Source organism: Typopeltis vanoorti, chromosome 5 (genome assembly GCF_054136105.1).
Source record: "Typopeltis vanoorti isolate ZY-2024b chromosome 5, IOZ_Tvanoo_1.0, whole genome shotgun sequence".
Lineage (NCBI taxonomy): Eukaryota > Metazoa > Arthropoda > Arachnida > Uropygi > Thelyphonidae > Typopeltis > Typopeltis vanoorti.
This window is the reverse complement of record NC_143553.1, coordinates 67564899-67586284: the sequence shown is the minus strand read 5'-3', so window position 1 is coordinate 67586284 and position 21386 is coordinate 67564899. Positions and strand designations below refer to the sequence as shown.

The following is a 21386-nucleotide window of genomic DNA, read 5'->3' as shown; positions in this document are numbered from 1 at the left end:
AGCTCTAGAATGTTGACTATTTAGACAGATTAAAGGAATGTGGGTTATAGAGTTTGGTGGACAGGATAAAAAGAGGTGATCTGATAAAATCTCCTCGCTAATTCTCCTCACCACAGAATACGCTGGAAGAAAGCCACCTTACTACATTGCAGCAAATATGAAAAATGAAAGTATGCAAGATTATTCCTGGAATCAGCCTCGGCTCTAAAAAAAAACTTCCCAAACCTCAACAAATTTGGGTGCATGAGACTGCCCGAAATTTGGGAAGCTTGCATCCTAAGAACATCAGTCCAACAGCCAAGACAACCCAATTTAGCCTTCTAGGGGACATATCATAGTTTTATGATATGTGCATGCAGGCACTAACAACGAGCAAATGAGGCTGAAGAAGGAAACTGAAGTTAGTCCTAGAGTCTTAAAGGTGTCCCCTAGAAGGCTAAATTGGGTTGTCTTGGCTGTTGGACTGATGTTCTTAGGATGCAAGCTTCCCAGAAGATGGCAATGAAACATTGCTGAAATATAGGAAGGTATCGATTAAAGTTTTTTAATTAATACATTGAAATCTCTCGTACCTGGCATCCAATTAACCTCAATACAAAACGATGGCACTTTCGAAGGTCTAAATTTAAACCTAAAATTTAAGCCTATGAGATAAGAAAAATATGCATTGGGCTTGCATTCTGGCAACACTGTAGTTTGTACACCTGAGTCGCGCGGGACACACAACTTCTGAACGTATGCTTCATACAATACTCCCCATGGCTGATGGCTAAGAGAGATCACGTGGGTTGTTTTGTATATTGCACAGCCAGAACTTGTGCCAACAAACTGCATTCGTATATGTATGCTACTAGCCCATGTGGTGTCGCTATGGCTACTCCTACAAAATGTAAGAAATGTTCTCACTCTTAAGTTAAAACTCAAATTGCTGGAGAAAATGGAGAGAGGTGCCAGCAAAACGAAATTAATAGAGGAACATAAAGCTGGAAGTTCAACTTTGTACGATATAAAGAAATAAGGTGGTCAACTCCAGAGATTCATAATGCAAACAAAATCTACAAAAGACGCAGAAAATTGGAAAACTGTACACCAATCCTGTTGTGAAGAATTAGATCGTGTGTTATACGAGTTGTTTGACCTGAAAAGATCAGCAGTATCTTGTATTTCTGAACTGATGCTGCAAGTAAAAGCGAAGGAATTGCACGGGAAAATGAAGATGAAATGCGAGTGTGGATTTTCTGTTAGGTGGCTTGACCGATTCAAAAAAAAGGCACGGAATTCATAAGTTAGAAGTGTCTGGTGAACAGAGGAATGCCGATGAATTGTCTGCAAATGAGTTTATCGAGCAGTTTCAGAAAATTGCGGACAAAAATAATATGACTGTGGAACAAATATATAATGCTGATGAGACTGAATTGTTATGGAAGTGCCTTCCCACATCGACTTTGGCTTGTGCAACAGAAGCCTCACCGAATGGCTTTAAGCAGAACAAGGACCGCGTAACTGTGGTGGTATGCTCAAATGCTGCAGGTATGCACAAATTAAGATTTTCAGTGGTCGGCAAGTGCTGCAATCCATGGTGCTTCAAAAATGTGAAAAATCTGCCTATCCATTATCAGTCACAAAAGAACGCATGGATGGATGGATTGTGACATATTCAAAGAATGGTTTCGTAGTGTATTCGTGCCCAGTGTGAAGGAGCATTTAAGGGAAAAGGGTTTACCACGTGACACAAAAGTGATTCTTTTGTTGGACAATTGCTGCACCCATCCCCACGCAGAATACTTAAACGTGGAAAACATTTGCGTTATGTTTCTGCCACCCACTGTAACAAGCCTTATCTAACCAATGGACCAAGGAGTCATCGAGAATATAAAGATGAACTACTGCTTCCTTTTTATGCGTTTGATATGTGAACTTTGAAGGTAGCATCCAAGATTTTCAGAAACAATTCACATTGAAAGATGCCATGTTTACTTTGTCTCTTGCCTGGAAGAATGTAAAGAACATTACTTTTTGTCGCTGTTGATGTAAATTGTGGTCATGGTCAGTGATCATGTTTGAAGATTATGAATCAAGTGACAAAGATTTTCATGGTTTTCAGACATGTCCCTTGTCCAACAACTTGGATTTAATAACACATTCGGAGAAGGTTAGTGAAGAGGAGGTGCAGGCTTGGGTGGATGCAAACAATTCCATTCTCGCCCGTCACTCTCTCTCTTTTGATGAAGACGAAATAATTGAATGTGTATGGAAAGGAGAAAAATAACGAGGAGTAGGATGAAGATGAGGATGATGGCACTCACCAAGAAAGTTATGTGGAAGGAGCTGACAAAGGATTACGGACCTTCATAAGATTTGCTGAGCGATGTTCATCTATGTCAGCACATGGTGTTATGAAACATCATTGTATACACAGTGAATTTTTAAAGCTCTGGCAACAATCTTGTAAGCAGGCAGACATTTGAAGTTATATTATGTCGTCACACTAAGAAATTCACAACAACTTTCATGTGATAATATGTACTGTAATTTTTCAATGCTGTTTAAATTTGATTTTGTGAAAAATAAAATTATGTGTATGTGTTTTACATTTTAAAAAATCCGCACGATTTTTGATGTTATTTATTTAATTATGGCTGGCAGATCGAAAAACATGACCAATGAACTTCACATGCAGCAATTTCTACAGATGGCATTGCAAAACACGAACAGGTAAGTTCTTGAAATACATATTCAGTTATCAGGCAAAATGTCGTGTCCGGAATTGCTGAAATCCCATTGTTGCCAGTTTAAGAGAGATTCTACTGTATTTTTATTATTGATTGTAGTTTGACCTAAGACTCAACCTCAATTTTTGATATATTTTGAGAGAATATTAATCATGATCTGTAGGTGGCTCATGATTTAAAATATTCAGATGTGTATTTTGCTATAAATATGAAGATTATTTCTATTTACATAGCTTCTACTATTTCAAAATGATAACTGCAAAAATTTTTATTATAGGAAATCACTCTTGCTTTATATGTAAAGATAGTGGAGGCCAAGTAAGGAAATGTACATTGAGCACTTGTGGCAAATTTTATCATCAGGACTGTCTTAAGAGGTATCCTTTAACTGCTCGAGTAGAAGGACGTAGTATTCTTTGTCCACTGCATGCCTGTTTATCCTGTTATGCAGAAAATCCAAAGAAACCCAGGAATTCTAAAGGTTAGGTTATTTGTATACAACCAGTAATAAATATATTCCAGTAATAAATTTTGGACCCGTAACACTAGAATACTTTTATAGATGTAGCAATTTAAGAAAGTGTTTTTTGAATTTATTAGGTATTTTATGCATATTATGGACATTTTTGAGAATCAGTTTTCATCACTTTATCCATGGGCACCACCTTACCCCCAACACACACAAATATAAAGCACAGAATATTTTCATCTCATTTTCTGAAGATTAATTAAACTCATTTTTCTGGAAGTAATTTCTTCACTTTAGTGTGGTATCACCTGTTGGGGTGGAGATTACCAAGCAATCTGCCTTTGATAAGAATTCAAAACAGAATAATGAGATCTATCATTAGTGATTTTAATCACATATTCCACTGTTGACCTGTTTGCTGTTCTTAATATTTTGCCATTACAGGAACTGTATGGTAGTATACTGTTTGTTTTTTTTAAAAAATCTGTATATAATGCAATTATATTTTGTGCTGCAACAGCAAAGGCAAATAAAGAAATCATTCTTAAATCTTTTGAAAACTTAACACAAGCAGCTACAATAAACTGCCTAATGAAATAATAGTTTGTATTTCCCCAGACTGTGCATTTAAAAAAAGATCGAGAAGTTACTCTTAAAAAGTGGTCCTTGCTGGGTAGCTAAACAGCAAAGTAGGAATTTCTATATCCCAGCAGGCATGTAGACACATTTTGGGAAAATTTAGAGAAAAAGTCAAAGCTAATAATATGGTAAGTACCTGCTAGATATCTGCTCAGGATATGGGCTAGTCATTACTAACACCTTTTACATACAAAATATTCCTTCACAAAGATGTGCACAATTTCATTTGGAGAGAAGATACAAGAAATGATTCATTGACTAGGTCATTGTGGATAGTGATATCTTCATGCTGGTTCAGAATACAAAAGCATACAGCGAATTTGAAATTGGAAGTGACCATCACTTAGTTTTATAGGATAAATATATTAATAAGTTTTATAAAGACTTAAAGCTGAGCAACCTTTACAGATAAATTGTAGGCTCAACTATACAAACATTATGGGGGGAATGAAACAGTTGTAAATAAGAACCAAACCTTGTAGTCTCAGTGACAAACTCTGAAGAAAACATTGATTCAGCTGAGGAAGCATATGGTGAAGTTGTCTGCAGGAATAGGTAGAAAAATAAGAATACCATGGCAGACACAAAAAGTTAAACAAGCAAAAGAAGAAAGCATACTGAAAGTTCTTAGCAATATAAGTTGGCAGATGCCCAAAAGATTATATCTGGAGAAAACTGTAAAAGCTAGATTATATAAAGAAACCTGTGGAGAATTCGTGACTAAATAAACACACATAAAACCACTGTAATAGGTCTTTTTTTTTTTAATTAGGGCACATGAATACAATAGAATCCAAATGTGTGCAGCAGCACTTTCTAGCGTAAAAAAAACAACAAAAAACATTAGATTATTTAGATTTACATTAAAATTTAATTATTTTATACAATTTTGTATGACAATTTCCCATACTTTAGGAATGGCAAGGACATCATTGTGGTTTAAATTGGGGTGAAGTAGGGCTTCAGCGCTTTCTTTATATAAACGTTCATGTTTGTATGAAGATCTGTATAGAAGTTTGGCCTTTTCCCAGTGGATCCTATGGTTTAGGTTTTCAACTCTGTGTTGGGAGAGGCTAGATTTCTGCCACTTGATGAGACGGATGTGGTCTTGATGTTCAGAGATGCGTTTAAGAACAGATCTGCCTGTATGCCCATAATACGACCATTTACAGGAGCATGGTACCTCGTACATGCCAGGTATTAACAGAGGTGGGAGTTTGTCTTTAGGCGAAGATAACAAGTTGTAGATCTGGTTGATGGGTTTGTAGGTCGCAGCAAGATTGTATTTTTTCATAATTTTTGAAAGTTGCTCTGAGATGCCTTTGACATACGGTATGGGAATCCTATGAGCTTGTTCTTGTCTAGTTTGATGTGTGGAGAAGTGGCTGATGATTTTTTGAGTAGTTTTAGGATTGTATCCATTTAGAATGGCTGTGTTTTTGATTATTTCCAATTCTTGTTTTAGAGATTCCTCAGAGGAGCAAAATCTGTGTGCTCTGGTTACCAGTGATTTGATGATGCCAAATTTTTGAGAAGGATGATGAGCAGAAGAGTTGTGGATGTAGCGATCTGAAAAGGTCGGCTTTCGATACACAGAAGTGGAGATGGAATCATCTTCTTTTCTTTGGATGTGTAGATCCAGGAAAGAGAGACCCTGTGGAGATTCTTTTTCTAACGTAAATTTGATGAGGGGGTGAAGAAGGTTTATTTTATCTAGAAACAGATGTAGCTCTTGTTCGGAATGACCTCCAGACTCCAAAGACGTCATCGACATAACGTAGCCAGATTTTTGTATGAGCTAAGCTTTGTATAAAACTTGCTAAACAGAAATCATGGGAAGACTAGTAAGAACAGAATATAAATATTAGGAGGGGGACAAAATGTTCTGGAGACTATTAAAGAAGCTTAGAAATGAAGAAAAGAGTACTGTAAAAGCAATTGAAGAGAACAAAAGTGATGTGAAAGCTGAACAAAATTTTGCAAAATAAAAGTGTCATTTAAACATAGAGATCATATAAACATAAAGATCAGAAATAGTCACAGAAGATGGAATAATAGAACAGGTAACACAGTTCATTTATGTTGCATAATAACATAAATAATTGACAAAGAAAAATAAAGACATTTCAGAAATTCTGTGGAACAATGAAAAGGACACTGAATAAAAAACAAGACAAGAAATCCATCTTAATTTTACAAAGTAATAATCATTCTCACTCTGTTATATTGTTCAGAAATATACTGTTGTCAAAGTAAAATTCAGGCATCAGAAATGAGATTTTTTAGAACAATTGAAGGAAGCACAAAATAGACCATATAAAAAATGACATTAGAAAAGAACTAGGTATTTACAACAGAAATGAAATGATCAAGAAATATAGAGAAAAAATGAAAGAGCATTTATATATAGAATGGAAAGATATTAACTACCACAAAAGAAGTACATGAGGCTCATCTTCTCCATAGAAGTAGTTTTAAATATGAATGCCTTTTCAATGAAAACGACTTCTATGGAGAAAACAAGTTTCATCACTCAGGATACTGTGTTTAGTCTCAATACTATGCTGTGACAGACCAGACTTTTCAGGTTTTATGTATTCAGTGTAGTATTGATGTTTGCTAATTCTTTTTTTTTTTTCCATAGAATAGAACAGCCTGTCTGCCTAGCATTCACAAGGAATCAGGTAAACACCAGCTAAAGGTGACAGCTTGTCTGTGTGTCGAGGCTTAAGTGCTGTAAAGAATTCATGTTGGAGGTTTAATGGAATATTATCAGCACTGAGAAAGGATTAAAACTAATTTTAATCCTTTCTCAGTGCTGAGAAATCTTCAGGGATTACAAAAAAACTTTTTGTAACAACACACACAAAAAAATAATACAATAGTGAGTGAAACTGAAGTCCTATATAGAGGGCGCACCACCTAGATACTAGGATGTAAAGAGGGATCTCTGATAATTAATGTTTCCTCAAATTTTGGGAAGTTTAATGCAACTGTATTTGTTTAATTTCGGTTGATTCCTGAGTGCAGATGCAGATTCAAAGAATAGTCTTTCTTTTTTGAATTTACCATGGTGGAGCATGGTGGTTTTTTTCCAGGAGATCCTGTGGGTTGTATCCAAAACATGGTCTGCAAAGCCAGATTGACCATAATCGTGATTGCTGATGTATGACTTGTGCTCTTCTAACCGGATGGTTGCTGATCTGCCTGTATGTCTGAAGTAAGCCAGTTTACAGGAACAAGGTACTCTATATACTCCAGGCACTGAGAGAGGAGGGAGCTGGTCTTTGGTGGAACAGATAAGGGTAGCAAGTTTACGGTGAGGCTTAAAAGCTGTATGGAGGTTGTACTTTTTTAATGAACTGGCTATTTTTTCTGATGTACCACGGATGTAAGGTATGGTGATGGCATTTCTGAAGAGATGGTCGGGGAATGGGGAAGGACTTGATAATTTTTTAATTCTGTAGTCATTTTAGCCATTGGAAAGGAAGGTGTTGTGTATGTGTTTTTGAGTTCGATTGAAAGGGCAGTTTCACTGAAACAAAGATTGTGGGCTCTATTGGTAAGAGTTTTAATAGTGCCATATTGCTGAGAGGGGTGGGTGAGAGAGTTTGTGACTGTATCTGCCTGTATGAGTAGGTTTTCTATATACAGAGAAAGAAAGGCTACCATTAGGAAGGCATGTTACTAAGGTGTCTAGGAAGGGTGAACTATTGTTATTTTCCTTTTCCATCATAAACTGGATTCTTGGATGTAGACTATTGAGGTGACTGAGGAAGGAATCTAATGTGTCTGGGTTATGAGGCCATATAGAGAACACATCATCTACATATCTTAGCTAGATATAAGGTTTTAGAGCCTATGTTTTAGAAAAAAGAGTCTATGGCTCGTTTTTCAAAATTTTCCATGTAAAAATTGGCAAGAGGGGGGGTGGGAAAACCCATGTCAGTTCACTCTGTTTATAGATTTTTGTTCTTCCAAGAAAAATAACCAGAATTGATGGCAAAGGAAAAGCGCTCTAAGATATCAGAAGGAAAAATGTTTTTTAAGAGTGTTAAGTGTCAATATTCCGCTAATTGAAATATCCTGATTGCATAACAGATTTAAAAATCTTCACATTAGGAGGGAAGGACCTCCCACGATGAGTCTTTTGACTCCATGAAGGCCTGAATAATAATAATAATAATAATAATGCCAAATATTTAATTTTTTTTTTTTCCCCTTCAGAAAATCTGTGAATTCTTGATAAATGATCTGAATTGCTCAGTATGGGCAGGTAATAAAAGTGAAAGAAATTTAGCAATTCTCTAGGTGGGAGAGTCAATACAATTCACAGTGGGTCTTACTAGACAACCTTCTTTATGAATTGTTTGGAGACCATATAAATGAGGAGTCCTTCCAAAATGGGCGCATAACGTATACAAAGTATTTTGATCCCAGCTAACAACTTCATCAAGGATCCTATTTAATTGTTTAGTCTATGTTTTTGTAGGTTATAACTAATTTCTTGATAGGTGGAAGTATCCACTCATATTTCAATCCCTTATATTTCTGAAATCTCTGAACCTATTGGTAGAATTTTGAATTAGTATCATCTTATTCCCACATTTTTCTATCAACAAAAGATCTCATCTCTTAATATCTATAAAAGACAAACTGTCACCTCTATCTTTAGCAGGTGTTTACCAGATTTCTGGTGAATGTAATTTGACATACATGGTGGTGATAATTAAAGAGGTGGTGTTCAGAGTCCTGTAGCAAAAATTGGAATGAAATTCAACCAAATGCAGTGTAAGTACACTCTGAAGCATGGGGGTTTTATTTACAGAAGATAGAAATTTTCATGGAAAGGCTTAGACGTTGGTTATGCATTTTTTGCTAAATAATTTAAGGAAATTACAACGTCAACTAGGATATACATTAAAATAAATTTTAATATACTTCAATATTTCGGCAATGTCACGTTGCCATTTTCAAGAAACTTAAGAACAAGACACGTGCACGCAGGCACAACAAACAGTAAGTAAGGAAGAAGCAGGAAGCTATTATTTCTCCTAAAGTCCTGATGGTGCCCTCTAGTGTTGGTATTCTTGGGCGATCGGGCTTAAGGTCTTCCTATGTAGGTTTCCCAAATTTGAGGCAGTCGCATGCAGCCAAATTTGTTGAGGTTTGGATTGTTTCTTAGGGCTGAAGCTGATTCCATGAAAAACCTTTCATATTTATATTTACTACGGTGTATTATTGTGGCTTTCTTCCACCGTATTCTATGGCAAGTATCCAGCGCATGGTCAGCAAGACCAGAGTGGCTGTATTGGTGAAATCAGGTGTAGTCCTTGTGTTCCGAACTTCTGATATTTGCTGTCCTGCCTGTTTGGCCAAAGTAGGACAGCTTACAGCTGCAAGGGACCCGGTATACACCAGGTAGGTCTTGGGGGGGGTCTTTAGTAGAGTGGATAAGGGATGCCAATTTTTTATATGATCTGTAACAAGAAGTTAAGTCATGTGTTTTTTAGGATTTTTGTAATTTTTTCCGAGGTGCCTCGGATATAGGGTGTGGTGATGGATTTAGAGTAATCCTTGTTGTGCTTGTGTGTGTGTGGGGGGGGGTTGTGGTTTACTGGTTAATATATTTTTGGGGGGGGGTAGCCATTGGCTGAGAAAGTGTTGAAAATGTGGTTTAGTTCTGTGGTTAGGGCATTATCATTTGAACAGATAAGTTTAGCCCTGTTGTGTAGTGTCTTAATAACTCCATATTGTTCCAAGGAGGGGTGGTGGGATTTTTGGTGAATGTTTCTGCCTGTATGGGTGGGGTTTTCTATAGACTGAGAAAACCAAGGTTCCATCAGGTTGGCGGGTGACTAGTGTGTCTAAGAAAGGAAGGCAGTTGTTTTTTTCTTCTTCCAAGGTGAATTTCATTCTGGGGTGTTGGTTGTTTAAGTGTGTTAGGAAGGGGAGAGGAGTGCATCGGGCCCCAGAATCAAATTTACCCTGGAAGAAGAAAAAAAAAACAGCTGCCTTCCTTTCTTAGACACACTAGTCATCCGCCAGCCTGATTGAACTTTGGTTTTCTCAGTCTATAGAAACCCACCCATACATTCACCAACAATCCCACCACCCCTCCTCGCAACAATATGGAGTCATTAAGATACTACACAACAGGACTAACTTATCTGTTCAAATGACAATGCTCTGACCACAGAACTAAACCACATTCTCAACACTTTCTCAGCCAATGGCTCCCCCCCCCCCCCCCCCCAAATCCCCAAAATATTGAAACCAGTAAACCACAACCCCCCTCCCCCAAACACACACCTCACAAGATTACTCTAAATCCATCACCACACCCTATGTCCGAGGCACCTTGGAAAAAATTACAAAAATCCTAAAAAAACATGACTTAACAGAAGTTAATTCTTGTTACAGACCATATAAAAAATTGGCATCCCTTATCCGCTCTACTAAAGACCCCCCCCTCCTAGACCTACCTGGTGTATGCCAGGTCCCTTGCAGCTGTAAGCTGTCCTACTTTGGCCGAACAGGCAGGATGGCAAATATTAGAATTTCAGAACACAAGGACTACATCCGGTTTCACCAATACAGCCACTCTGGTCTTGCTGACCATGCGCTGGATACTTGCCATAGAATACGGTGGAAGAAAGCCACAATAATACACCGTAGTAAATATAAATATGAAAGGTTTTTCATGGAATCAGCTTCAGCCCTAAGAAACAATCCAAACCTCAACAAATTTGGCTGCTTGAGACTGCCTCAAATTTGGGAAACCTACATCAGAAGACCTTCAGCCCAGTCGCCCAAAAATATCAACATTGCCTGCTAGAGGGCACATGAGGACTTTAGGAGAAATAATAGCTTCCTGCTTCTTCCTCACTTACTGTTTGTTGTGCCTGTGTGCACGTGTCTTGTTCTTAAGTTTCTTGAAAATGGCAACGTGACGTTGCCAAAATATTAAAGTATATTAAAAGTTATTTTAATGTATATCCTAGTTGACGTTGTAATTTCCTTAAATTATTTAGTAAAAAATGAAAAAAAAGAAGATAGAAAATAGTACAAAATTCTGCCATCAGGGGTCAACTGTAAGCGTATGATTTGGAATTAATTAAACAGTAATGGCTAGAAGAGACCGAACAAATTAATTTTCATTTTCGCATAACTTACAGATCAGATTCGATATGTCCTTTCAGATGTTCTAAAAACTACATCTGCAAATGACATTTTCTACAATGGAACATAACAGATATCATTGATTTGCCTCACATGCTGCATTATTCTGTCTTTCAAGGTTGCTAAAACAGAAACATGTCCTTCATACACCTCGTGTTTCAGATGGCCCACACAACCCAAAAAAAAATCACAGGGTTTGAGATAACGCAAATGAGGTGACCATGCTGCTGGAAATGCACTACTGATCACTGTGTTCTGTTAAGTGTTGTCGTAACATTAGATGTACTGGCAATCCATTTTGAGGTGGTGCTCCATTCTGCATGAATATGGTAGTCAAGGCATCTTTGCTACTGCAGTTGTGGAATAACAATGTTGCTCAGCATCTCTCGATACCTAATAGCAGAGGCAGTACAAGTCACTTGTCCTGTCAGGGTGAAGTTTTTCTAAAAAGTACAGACTGATAATAAATGATGCAGTGAAACCACACTGTGACTTTCAGTGAGAATAAAGAGATCTAATGGAACACATGAGGATTATTCATAGCCCAAATGTAGCGGTTGTGAGGTGGTGCTATCTGAACGGTAGTTAACTACCGTTCATATAAAAATGTGCCTTGTCGTTCCACAAGATCGTCCACAACCATGCGTCATCCATCTCCATTCGAGCTAAGAATGGAGCAAACTGCAGTTTGAGTTCTGCGTCACCATGTAGCAAGGCTTAAGTATGGGAAATCTTGTAGTGGAAATACCTCGGCATTTGATGTGGGATTTTCCACACAGTTGAGTATGGCATGTTCGGTTGCCTTGATATTGCTCGAGCACTGCTGGGCCCTTGTGCGTTAATCATCCTGTGTTCCATGACTGCAGTTGCAACTTGTTGAGTAATAATCTATTTCCACCTTCGTCCTGGCCTCGATGATAAAGTAGGGTGGCCAGATTTTCAAAACAAAAAAAAGGGACAAAAACAGGACACTTCTGGTATTCTCTACATAAAAATGGAATAACATATAATTACAGTACACAGGACTGAAGTGTTCATTATAATTATGGAGTATCGACATTATCATTATTATTATATTTATATGAACACTATTTTTCCAAAAGTGTTAGCTCTTTCAAGATGCACTCATAAAAGTCAATACACAAAATGTCGAAGTGTGTCTTGATCACAGTTATTGCTTTCACAGTCTTGGTGTCGAAGCAGTTCTTTTCATCAGAACGCAAAGAACTCATGAGGGAAAAAATTCCTCTGCAGCTGTGTTTATTCCTGGGATTGCCATAATAAACGCAGCAACTGGCAATATGTTTTTGTATTGGATGCCTTTTTTCTTGAAGCACCTTAAACACATCACAACATTTTTGTCCACTTCAGCATTTGTATCCTTCCATTCTTCAATCTTGGAGTTCACAACATTATTTATATGGCTGACTTCATCAAATAATTCATCTTCATCAAGAATATTGAACATTTTGCTGTCAACATCACTAATTGCTTTTAGGCTGCTTGCAACTTCAGCCCAAGTTAATGGAGTTTGCAACTTGATGCAGTGAAATGCTTTCAATGGCTAGAAAAGATAAAAGTCCATTTACTTAAATATACAAGGAAAGTATCATAAAATAAATTCTTTTTCATCAAAGACACCCTCATCTTTGAACTCTGAAATAATTGATGACATTTTAAATGTTTGAAAGTTCTCAGCTTTCCTATTTGCAATTTTCTGTCTGAGCAATTCCAGTTCTTCTACCACTTCAGTTGCTGAAATATTTTCCCTTTCTATTTTATTTATTGTTGCTGAGAATATTTTCAGCTGGCTTTGCATGAAATAGAGCCAAAGTATTGATTGTTGGTTACTGAAAAATGATTTCAACAATATAGGGCATTTATCTTGTGATAAAAAGTAAGATCTGAGTCCATCATACGTCAGTAATCCTATTTACAGTTGGTAGTAATGATAACCATCTTGTTTTTACACTACCTAGAACATCTCAATTTCTGTAAATGCAGAGAAATTCTTCAATTCCTCTACCCTCATGGTGTAAATACTGAAATATTTTATTTACAATTGTTTCGATATTGATAGGCAAAATATCAGCACAGCCAACAGCATGAATGTTCATTTTTATCCTTTGTTGAGTCTTAAAAATACACTGTTAGAACTGCCTCGTTTGTATCCACCGAAGTTGGTGTTTGCAGTATCTGCAGAAAATGTAATCATTTTTTCAGTTGGCTGCTGTTTCTGCAAAATATCCAATATATGATTTGCAAGCAATTCTGCTTTTTCTCCTATTATGTTCTGAAAATCTATCACTTTAACCTAAATACCTTTGTTCAGGATGAAGTACTTAACAAGGAACAGGCACCCAAAAATCTCTGTGGTTTTGATGTATCTACCATAACTGACACACATTTGACTTGTTTCAATTCAATTGCTATTTCTCGCATTGCATAAGGTACCAGGACATTCACTAAAATTGATTGGCACTTTGTTTGCCCACATGTAAATTTCTTTTGAAATAAATTTCTCACTATTGCAGAGGTGCAGTCCATTGGCCTCAAAAAAAAAAAGGTTATTTTTCGCTTGTTTGTTGTTTCGTCATCTTTCAAGAAGGGATATTCTTCTTTTAAATCCCAAGTGAAACTACATTCCTTTTTGGCACGATAAAATCTGGATGAAATATCACCACTCGCAATATATAACTTTCACAATTACTAACTTTCACAATTTAACTTTCACAATTACTAACAGACTGGCATGCTCAAAACAATGGTATGGTAGATAAAGTAACCTGTTACCGCCTGGATGCAGCAGTGCTGCCACGGGTGCAGCATTTTCGTCCTATTGCCATAACAGTTGGCCATAATCGTCATAGCATGCATGTTTTTGATATCAAGTTTGGTATCATGTTTTTGACATCACATGCCACCAGCAGAGACATTATCCTTTCCATATTCGAACATACAAGAATGAAGTCATGCCACGAATTCAAAAAATGTACAAAACAGGACTAAAGTTAATAAAAAAAAGGGACAATTAGCATCCCGTTAAGGTTTTGTCAGGACAAAGGGACCAAAGTCCAAAAAAGGGGACAGTCCCATTAAAAAAGGGTCACCCTATGCTAAAGATCTGCTATTGTCGCTGGACCTTTTCTTCTATCCTTCAAACACGGAATTCTTGAAGTGTGGCATTAGTGTTACTGCTTTTTTGATAGTGAATCTTGACTAGCAACATATGCTCCTGTAATTGCAGCCTTTCCACAGCTTCTCTATCACCTCCAAACCAGGAGACCAAATCAATGTTCGTTTCAACATCACAATTATTTCTGCGTTGTATTTGCAATTTTTGTTATATGACCTTTGAACTTCAATTTTCTATCCACCATCACTCCAAGATATCTAGCCTTGAGATGCATAATCCCACCAATATAATTTGCTGTTGGTTTATATAACAAAGTGCATAATTAGCATTGGGCACATTTTTAGCTTATTAAAATCACCCTGTAAATTGCTAGACATCTTTATCATCTCTGATTGCCCTACCTATCTTTGTATCATTGACAAACAATTGGAGATCTCCTATCAGTCCTTTTCTTATCATTAATGTATAGATTAAACAACAATGGTCCAATGGGACTGAAATAGTTTATATTCCAGTCCCATATTCACTACTTTATGCAACAGCTTTGCATGTTGTAGCCTTAGCAAAGTCCACCATTATCAGTTATCCATTTCCTTTATCCACCTCAGCTATAAAATTAGAACATAAGCAGAATATCAGACATGACATGATATGGTATAGAAGTGTATCAGATGACACTAAGCATAAGTACCACCTTTGTGGTGGAAGCATTTATACAGAGTGCAGTTTGGACGTTTCCTTTTTCATCTCTCTCCTTTTTCATCTCTCTCTCCTCCATCCCTATCTATAGTCCTAAACTTGTTCATCATCGGATATTACAATATGATGTTGCTGCTGTCTTGACTAAGAGCAACAATCCACCTTGTTTTTTTGGGTTTCCTTTTGGTCTTTTACCAAAAATGTTACTATCTGTAGTCTTATAGGAATGATGCAATTATTTGAAAAACATGTCCTGCATACCACATTTTTTGAATTTGATTCAGCTATTAATCATTACTCCTAATTATTTCAGTTGTTCCACTTTCTCCATGTTGTAGCCTTAGCAAAGTCCACCATTATCAGTTATCCATTTCCTTTATCCACCTCAGCTGTAAAATTAGAATATATAAGCAGAATGTCAGACATGACATGATATTGTATAGAAGTGTATCAGATGACACTAAGCATAAGTACCACCTTTGTAGTGGAAACATTTATACAGAGTGCAGTTTGGATGTTTAAGATGGTCTCTCCTTTTTCATCTCTCTCTCTCTCCTCCATCCCTATCTATAGCCTTCTAAACTTGTTCATTATCAGATATTACAATATGATATTGCTGCTGTCTTGACTAAGAGATGATCCATCTTGTTTTTTGGCTTTCCTTTTGGTCTTTTACCAAAAATGTTACTATCTGTAGTCGTATAGGAATGATGCATTTATTTGAAAGACATGTCCTGCATACCACATTTTTTGAATTTGATTCAAAATTATTTGATTCAGCTATTAATCATTACTCCTAATTATTTAAATTGCTCCACTTTCTCTATTTCAATGGTCCAGATTTTCTTACTTGTATTAACTGATTCTTTTTTGTATTAATCATCATTATTATTATTTTATCAACCTTTAATTCTATATTATGCAAATTTATCTAATTTCAAATTTTTTTCTTCTGCTTTCTGTTTGGTTCTTGATATGTCTTATGCCAATAGTCGAATAATGTATGCCAGATTAAAACTAGCGAGCCCAGGCTATCTCCTTGTTCAAATCATTGTGTTATTAGAAAACAATCTACTAAATCATTTTGTATTTTAGCCTGTGATTCTGAATTTTACAGTTTTAATCTTTTTAGTCTTACTAGCTTGCCTGGTATTCCAAAGTGTGTCATAATCTCATATAATTTTTCTCTATTAACCTCTTAGATAATTTTGCGAGAGAAAATTGACCAAAACACCTTTTTATTTCTACAGTGCATCATGTCACCCATGCACCATCTCCACCAATAAAAATCTGAGTTACATATTAAGCCATGCCCAAAACAAAATAAACAAATGGAAGCAGCCATATCAGTGTTTTCATTTAAATTCTTAAAATTTGAAAAAATTAAAAAAAAAAATTATTTCTTGGCCATATGGACATACCTGAATATATTTGAACAAATTTAAGGAGTTAATGTGATCATATGCTTGTTAGAAGTTGACTGAAATCTGATAACTATTTATATCAAATTTCCAAAATTATTTCCAATATTTCTCTAAGAATTATTTAACTGTATTTGTCTGATCAGTTGTAGATTTGCCTTTCCTTATATAGACACCAGTTATCTTCTGTATAAACGATTTTAATTTATTCTTCAAAATAGTAGTAAATACCTTGTTTGTTCTACGTACAAAGTATAATCTCTACGTAATAGAGAAATATCTCTTATTTTCACAAACCATTTTGTCATGCTTTTTTATGTATCCGGCAGATCATACTCTTTCTCCGTTCTTTTGGCATTTTCTCTTTCTTCCGTGCCCTTAAAAGAAATGCATACGGTTTGTCTTGTTTTCTCCTGCTTTCAGCAGCTCTGTATAAATTTTGTTTTTCCTTAGGATTTATTATTCTTGAATGAATATACTGTATCACTAAGGTCTTGATTTATAGGTAACTGCAGATCCTTCTTCTTCAGGAGTGGTTGGTATATAATTTATGCTTGCAGAAGTAACTTTCCTATTCAGTAACTCATAGAAATATATCTCCATCTGTGTTTAATTTTTTTCTTTGTTGGCATGTTTCTTTGAACATCTCTGCATATATCTAGCCACATTTGTATCATCTAATTTGCTTAATTGTATCATATGCTTATCTAAGATTATTATCCTTGCTTTTCATATCTTATTCTATTGTTCACATCATTTCATTAAGGGCAAGCGTTTTCTTTCTTTGCCAGATTTTGTCTGCACCTTATCTTATTTCTGTACATTTTCCATCTTTAATTCTAGTTACTGCAGTAAATTCTTTGTATGCTTTATTTATTTATTTATTTTTTATTATTACTACATGACACCTCCAGGGAGTCCAAAGACTCATCAAGGGAGGGTATCTACTCTACAACTGTCTTCAACACTCACTAAATCCATGAACTACAATAAACCACAACCACTTTCACAGACAATCACAAACATCCGTTCTCATGGCAGGATTCGAACCTGCAGCCTTTTGGCTGGAGTGTGGATACACTAACCACTCGGCCAACCAGGCCAGCATTCTTACATTATTGTTTCAGCTTGTTCTTTGTCAAAACAGTCTCTAATCTTTAGCTGATTTGACATTTAAAATATAAATGTTGAAGTGAATAAGAAAGAATTGTTTTTTATAATATTTTTTTCCACATTTATTTCAACATAATACATTTACTAAAGCAGACAGCGTTATAGTGTGTTTTCTATAGCAACAGTCAGTTGTAAATAAAAGTGTTTACTGTATTAAGACTCAATTGTATTTAGGTTTACTATCATGTTGGTATTTCACTGAAGAGAAAAGGGGGAACATATTGTGGGGCGAGATATTCTTCGGCATGTTACTCATAGAGAGTGCATCCGTTCTCCATGCTATAAATTTTCTTGATGTCCATTGCTGTTATCCAGCTTCCAGCAAATTGGGAAGTCCCTTAAATGCATTACCTTCTGGTTCTGCCCCTTACACCATTTGGCAGCCATCCTGTGAAACTGTTTACCGCTATACCCTGAAATTAGGGGTGGTTTAATGTTAATTCATGTTATTTCACATTACTAGGAGGAATGGTTTATAGATATTTGATTCTCTTTTCAGTAACTTATTTTAAAAATTCTGCATTAAGGAATTTTTTAATGAAAAAATGATGTTATCACCTAACATTTTATGAAATAGATTTTTAAAATACTTTGCTAATTCAATAATCTAAGTACTCCAGAATCAGGGAGTTCCTGGAGAATATATGGAACTTCTTCAGGAAATATACCACACTGCAACAGCAACAATTCAGCTTCATATGAGTAGCAATAAAATATCAATTGAAAAAGTGTCTGACAAGGAGACTCTCTATCACCCAAAATCTTTATAACAGTCCTTCAAGAAATATTTAACAATATAAACTTGACAAACTTTGGTATGAAAATTAATAACAGAAACTTAACACACCTAAGATATGCAGATTATATCACAATTTTTGCAAACACTCCAGAAGACCTTAATATAATGATAGAAGACCAATATCATGAAAGCAGAAAAGTTTATCTGAAAATAAATGGAGAAAAAACTAAAATCATGTTTAATCATTTTGTAAAACCAAAAAAACATAATAGTAGGAAACAGTTTCTTGGAAAGAATCTCTTCATATTCATATTTAGGTCATCTTATTGATCTAAACTGTGGACTCCAAAAGGAAATAAATAGAAGAATTCAACTTGCCTGGAGTGCATTCAGAAAATTGAAAAGCATTTTTCAAAACAATTATGTCCCACTCTGTTTAAAAAGGAAGACATTTTAACCAGTGTATACTCCCAGTCATCACATATGGTTGTAAAACTTCATCTCTAACAAAAGCACTGACAGATAACTAGCAACAACTCAAAGAAAAATGGTGAGGCTGATGCTAGGCATCACATTAAAAGATGAGAAGTGAAACACCTGGATAAGAAGCCAGACTCTTATCACTGACATCATTCTTCAAGTGACTGAAATGGAAATGGGCTGGACATCTATCTAGAAGAGAAGATGAGCGATGGACCACCATACTAATGAACTGGATTCCAAAAGAAGGGAAACAAGGCCGAGGACATCCTAAAAAAAGGTGGAATGATGAATTGTGAAATTTTGTTGGGGAAAATTGGTCAACCAATGCCAAGAACAGAGAAAGGTGGAATGTACTGAAGGAGGTCTTTGTCCAGCAGTGGGCAGAAAATGGTTGATATGATAAATTGGAATTAAAAGGGCTATGATGGCAAACAATTCAGTGCATAGACTATATAAAAAGAATGGTTGTGAATTTTTGGATATGTCGAGTGAGTTTGAAGGAAGAATGGAAATCTATAAGAGGGATGGCCTACACTTGAATTGATTTGGCATCAGGAGTCTGGAGAAATTATTTATTAGTATGAGACCTAATATGGAGTCAGGGAAACTTGACTATAATAGGAGTGGTAGTGAGAATATGTGCATAAGGGTGACTCAGTTATATAACTATATTAACAATGCAAATATGCTTCATTGTGTAGTTGATTACTATAAGATGAATGTGAGTTTGCCCTGTTCAGACTTAAATATACGTAAGGTTGTCTATATAAGTGAAGCATTAGATGGGAAGAGGAATTTGTAATTTGTCTAACTGGGTCAAACAGAGTATACAAAATACCATGGCAGTAACTTATGTCTGTACACAAATGCCAGGAATATAAGGAACAATGAGGTTAGGTTTGTTGTTTTGGTGAATATATGGTTGTCTCAGATTAGTAGTATTAGTGAGATATGGCTCTCAGAAGGAGATGTAGTAATTTTTCTATCCTTCCTAAAAATATTCAGTGTAAAGGATACACTATTTTTAGGAAGGATAGACAAAATAGAAGAGTAGGGGTCTGATGCTAATGATGATTGGATAACTTGACTCCTGTTAGGAGTAGATAGCTATAATTGTAATATTAGTAACAGTTTTCCATGTAGCAGTGAATTTGCTATAGACATAGCAGATCTGCTGCTAGTGATAATGAAATGCATTGCCAGAGAAACCTGATGGATACTAAATGATTAATCTTCATGGATGACTTTAGTTATCTGAAAATTGATTGGAACTTGCATAGTTAAAGAGTATTAGATGTGATTCTAGTGTCAGCAGGGGTTTCACTAAAACATGTGACTGTTCTTCCTCTGGTTGGTGATTGATCATGCTGTATTGACCTGGGAGGTGGCTAAGTGCATGGATATTCTATTTAGAAAAGTTGAAATGCCAAACGTCAAAGCAGGAAATCATGACCAACTGTAGAGAATACTAGGTTCGATCCCATAGTATTGACTGCCAGTTGGAAATGATATTGGTAGTGCATGGGAAATATTTAAAAAACACATTAATGATGCAGTATGAGAGTGTGTCTCTAGAGTTTGAAGAATAAACAGGAGTGAAGTGGATGCGCAGTCATATTAAGCAAGAGATTCTAAAGCAAAAGATGATATGGAAGGTATACTTTGTGCTTAAGAATAATGTCAGTTATGAAAAAATTATAGGGAGTAGACCAGAAGGGTAATGTTATATCGTTTTTTTTTATGTTATCTATCTAAATAAATCCTACTGGCTGTGCCATTTGTTATAACTACTTCTTATTTATACTTTTATTCTTTATTCTTCGTATATTATCGTATATCTTTTCCTTTTAACTTTATTCTATACTTATTTCGTTGTTCTCTTAAATCTTTCCCCTTTCTAAACATGCAAATTCTTTGGCCTCTCTATAGTTTAACCACGTATATGTTACTTAATATTTAGGGCTTTGTCCTTGTATGGGATGTGACCATTAACATATCTTCTGAGACAGTCCACCTGATAAGCATTGACAAATTTATATTTTAACTGCACCAGCCAATACCGAGGATAGATGAGACTCTTATCCAGGATGGCTCTCTCAGAATGATACACAATAATTAAACTATAATATCTCTGTTCACTAAATTCTTACATGCAGTCGTGGTCTGCTTTGTTTAATCATACACGTGGGTTCTTCCCGCTAAGTTCGATAGTAATTTTATGAGTGGCTGTTTGAATTCATATACTAAATCAGATCAGGCAGGTATTAAGAAACATATTTATTAATAAAAGAAATTATACATGTAAGCATTACTACTAAGTAATCTGAATCATTCTCAAGTAATATCTTTGGTTCAATACTACTAAACAAAATACATGAACAAACTTGCTTGGACCATCTCTATATGCAACTTAACATTATCTCATTAACACATATCACACTTTCTACACTCATATGGTCACTAGTTATATTATCTAACACATTACTACTAATCCATACAGAATAAACATGGCCTTTCTAGGCAGACCGTTCTCAAACAAAATGGGCCTATGCCAAGTTGTAGACAGTTCCTAAAGTTCCATAAAATTGTTTCTTAGAAAGCACACAATTCCTCAACTGAAAAATATATCACAAGAGTCTACATTACTGTCACTGGAATGACACTCATTCCTTTCTTCTTGCCTTGTCTAGAACATCAAGGCCTCTTCTCAGTC

The 21386-nt window shown here is 35.8% G+C and overlaps 1 protein-coding gene across 2 annotated transcripts in view; it reads left to right on the top strand.

The window, feature by feature from the left end:
- The window catches only part of NSD (Nuclear receptor binding SET domain protein), a 442610-nt gene that overhangs the window by 238245 nt on the left and 182979 nt on the right, over positions 1-21386 (top strand). For both annotated transcript variants that reach the window (XM_090392494.1, XM_090392492.1), the window contains exon 8: positions 3010-3213. In XM_090392494.1, the coding sequence (XP_090248620.1) occupies positions 3010-3213 (204 nt within the window). The remainder of the gene's footprint in view (positions 1-3009; positions 3214-21386) is intronic.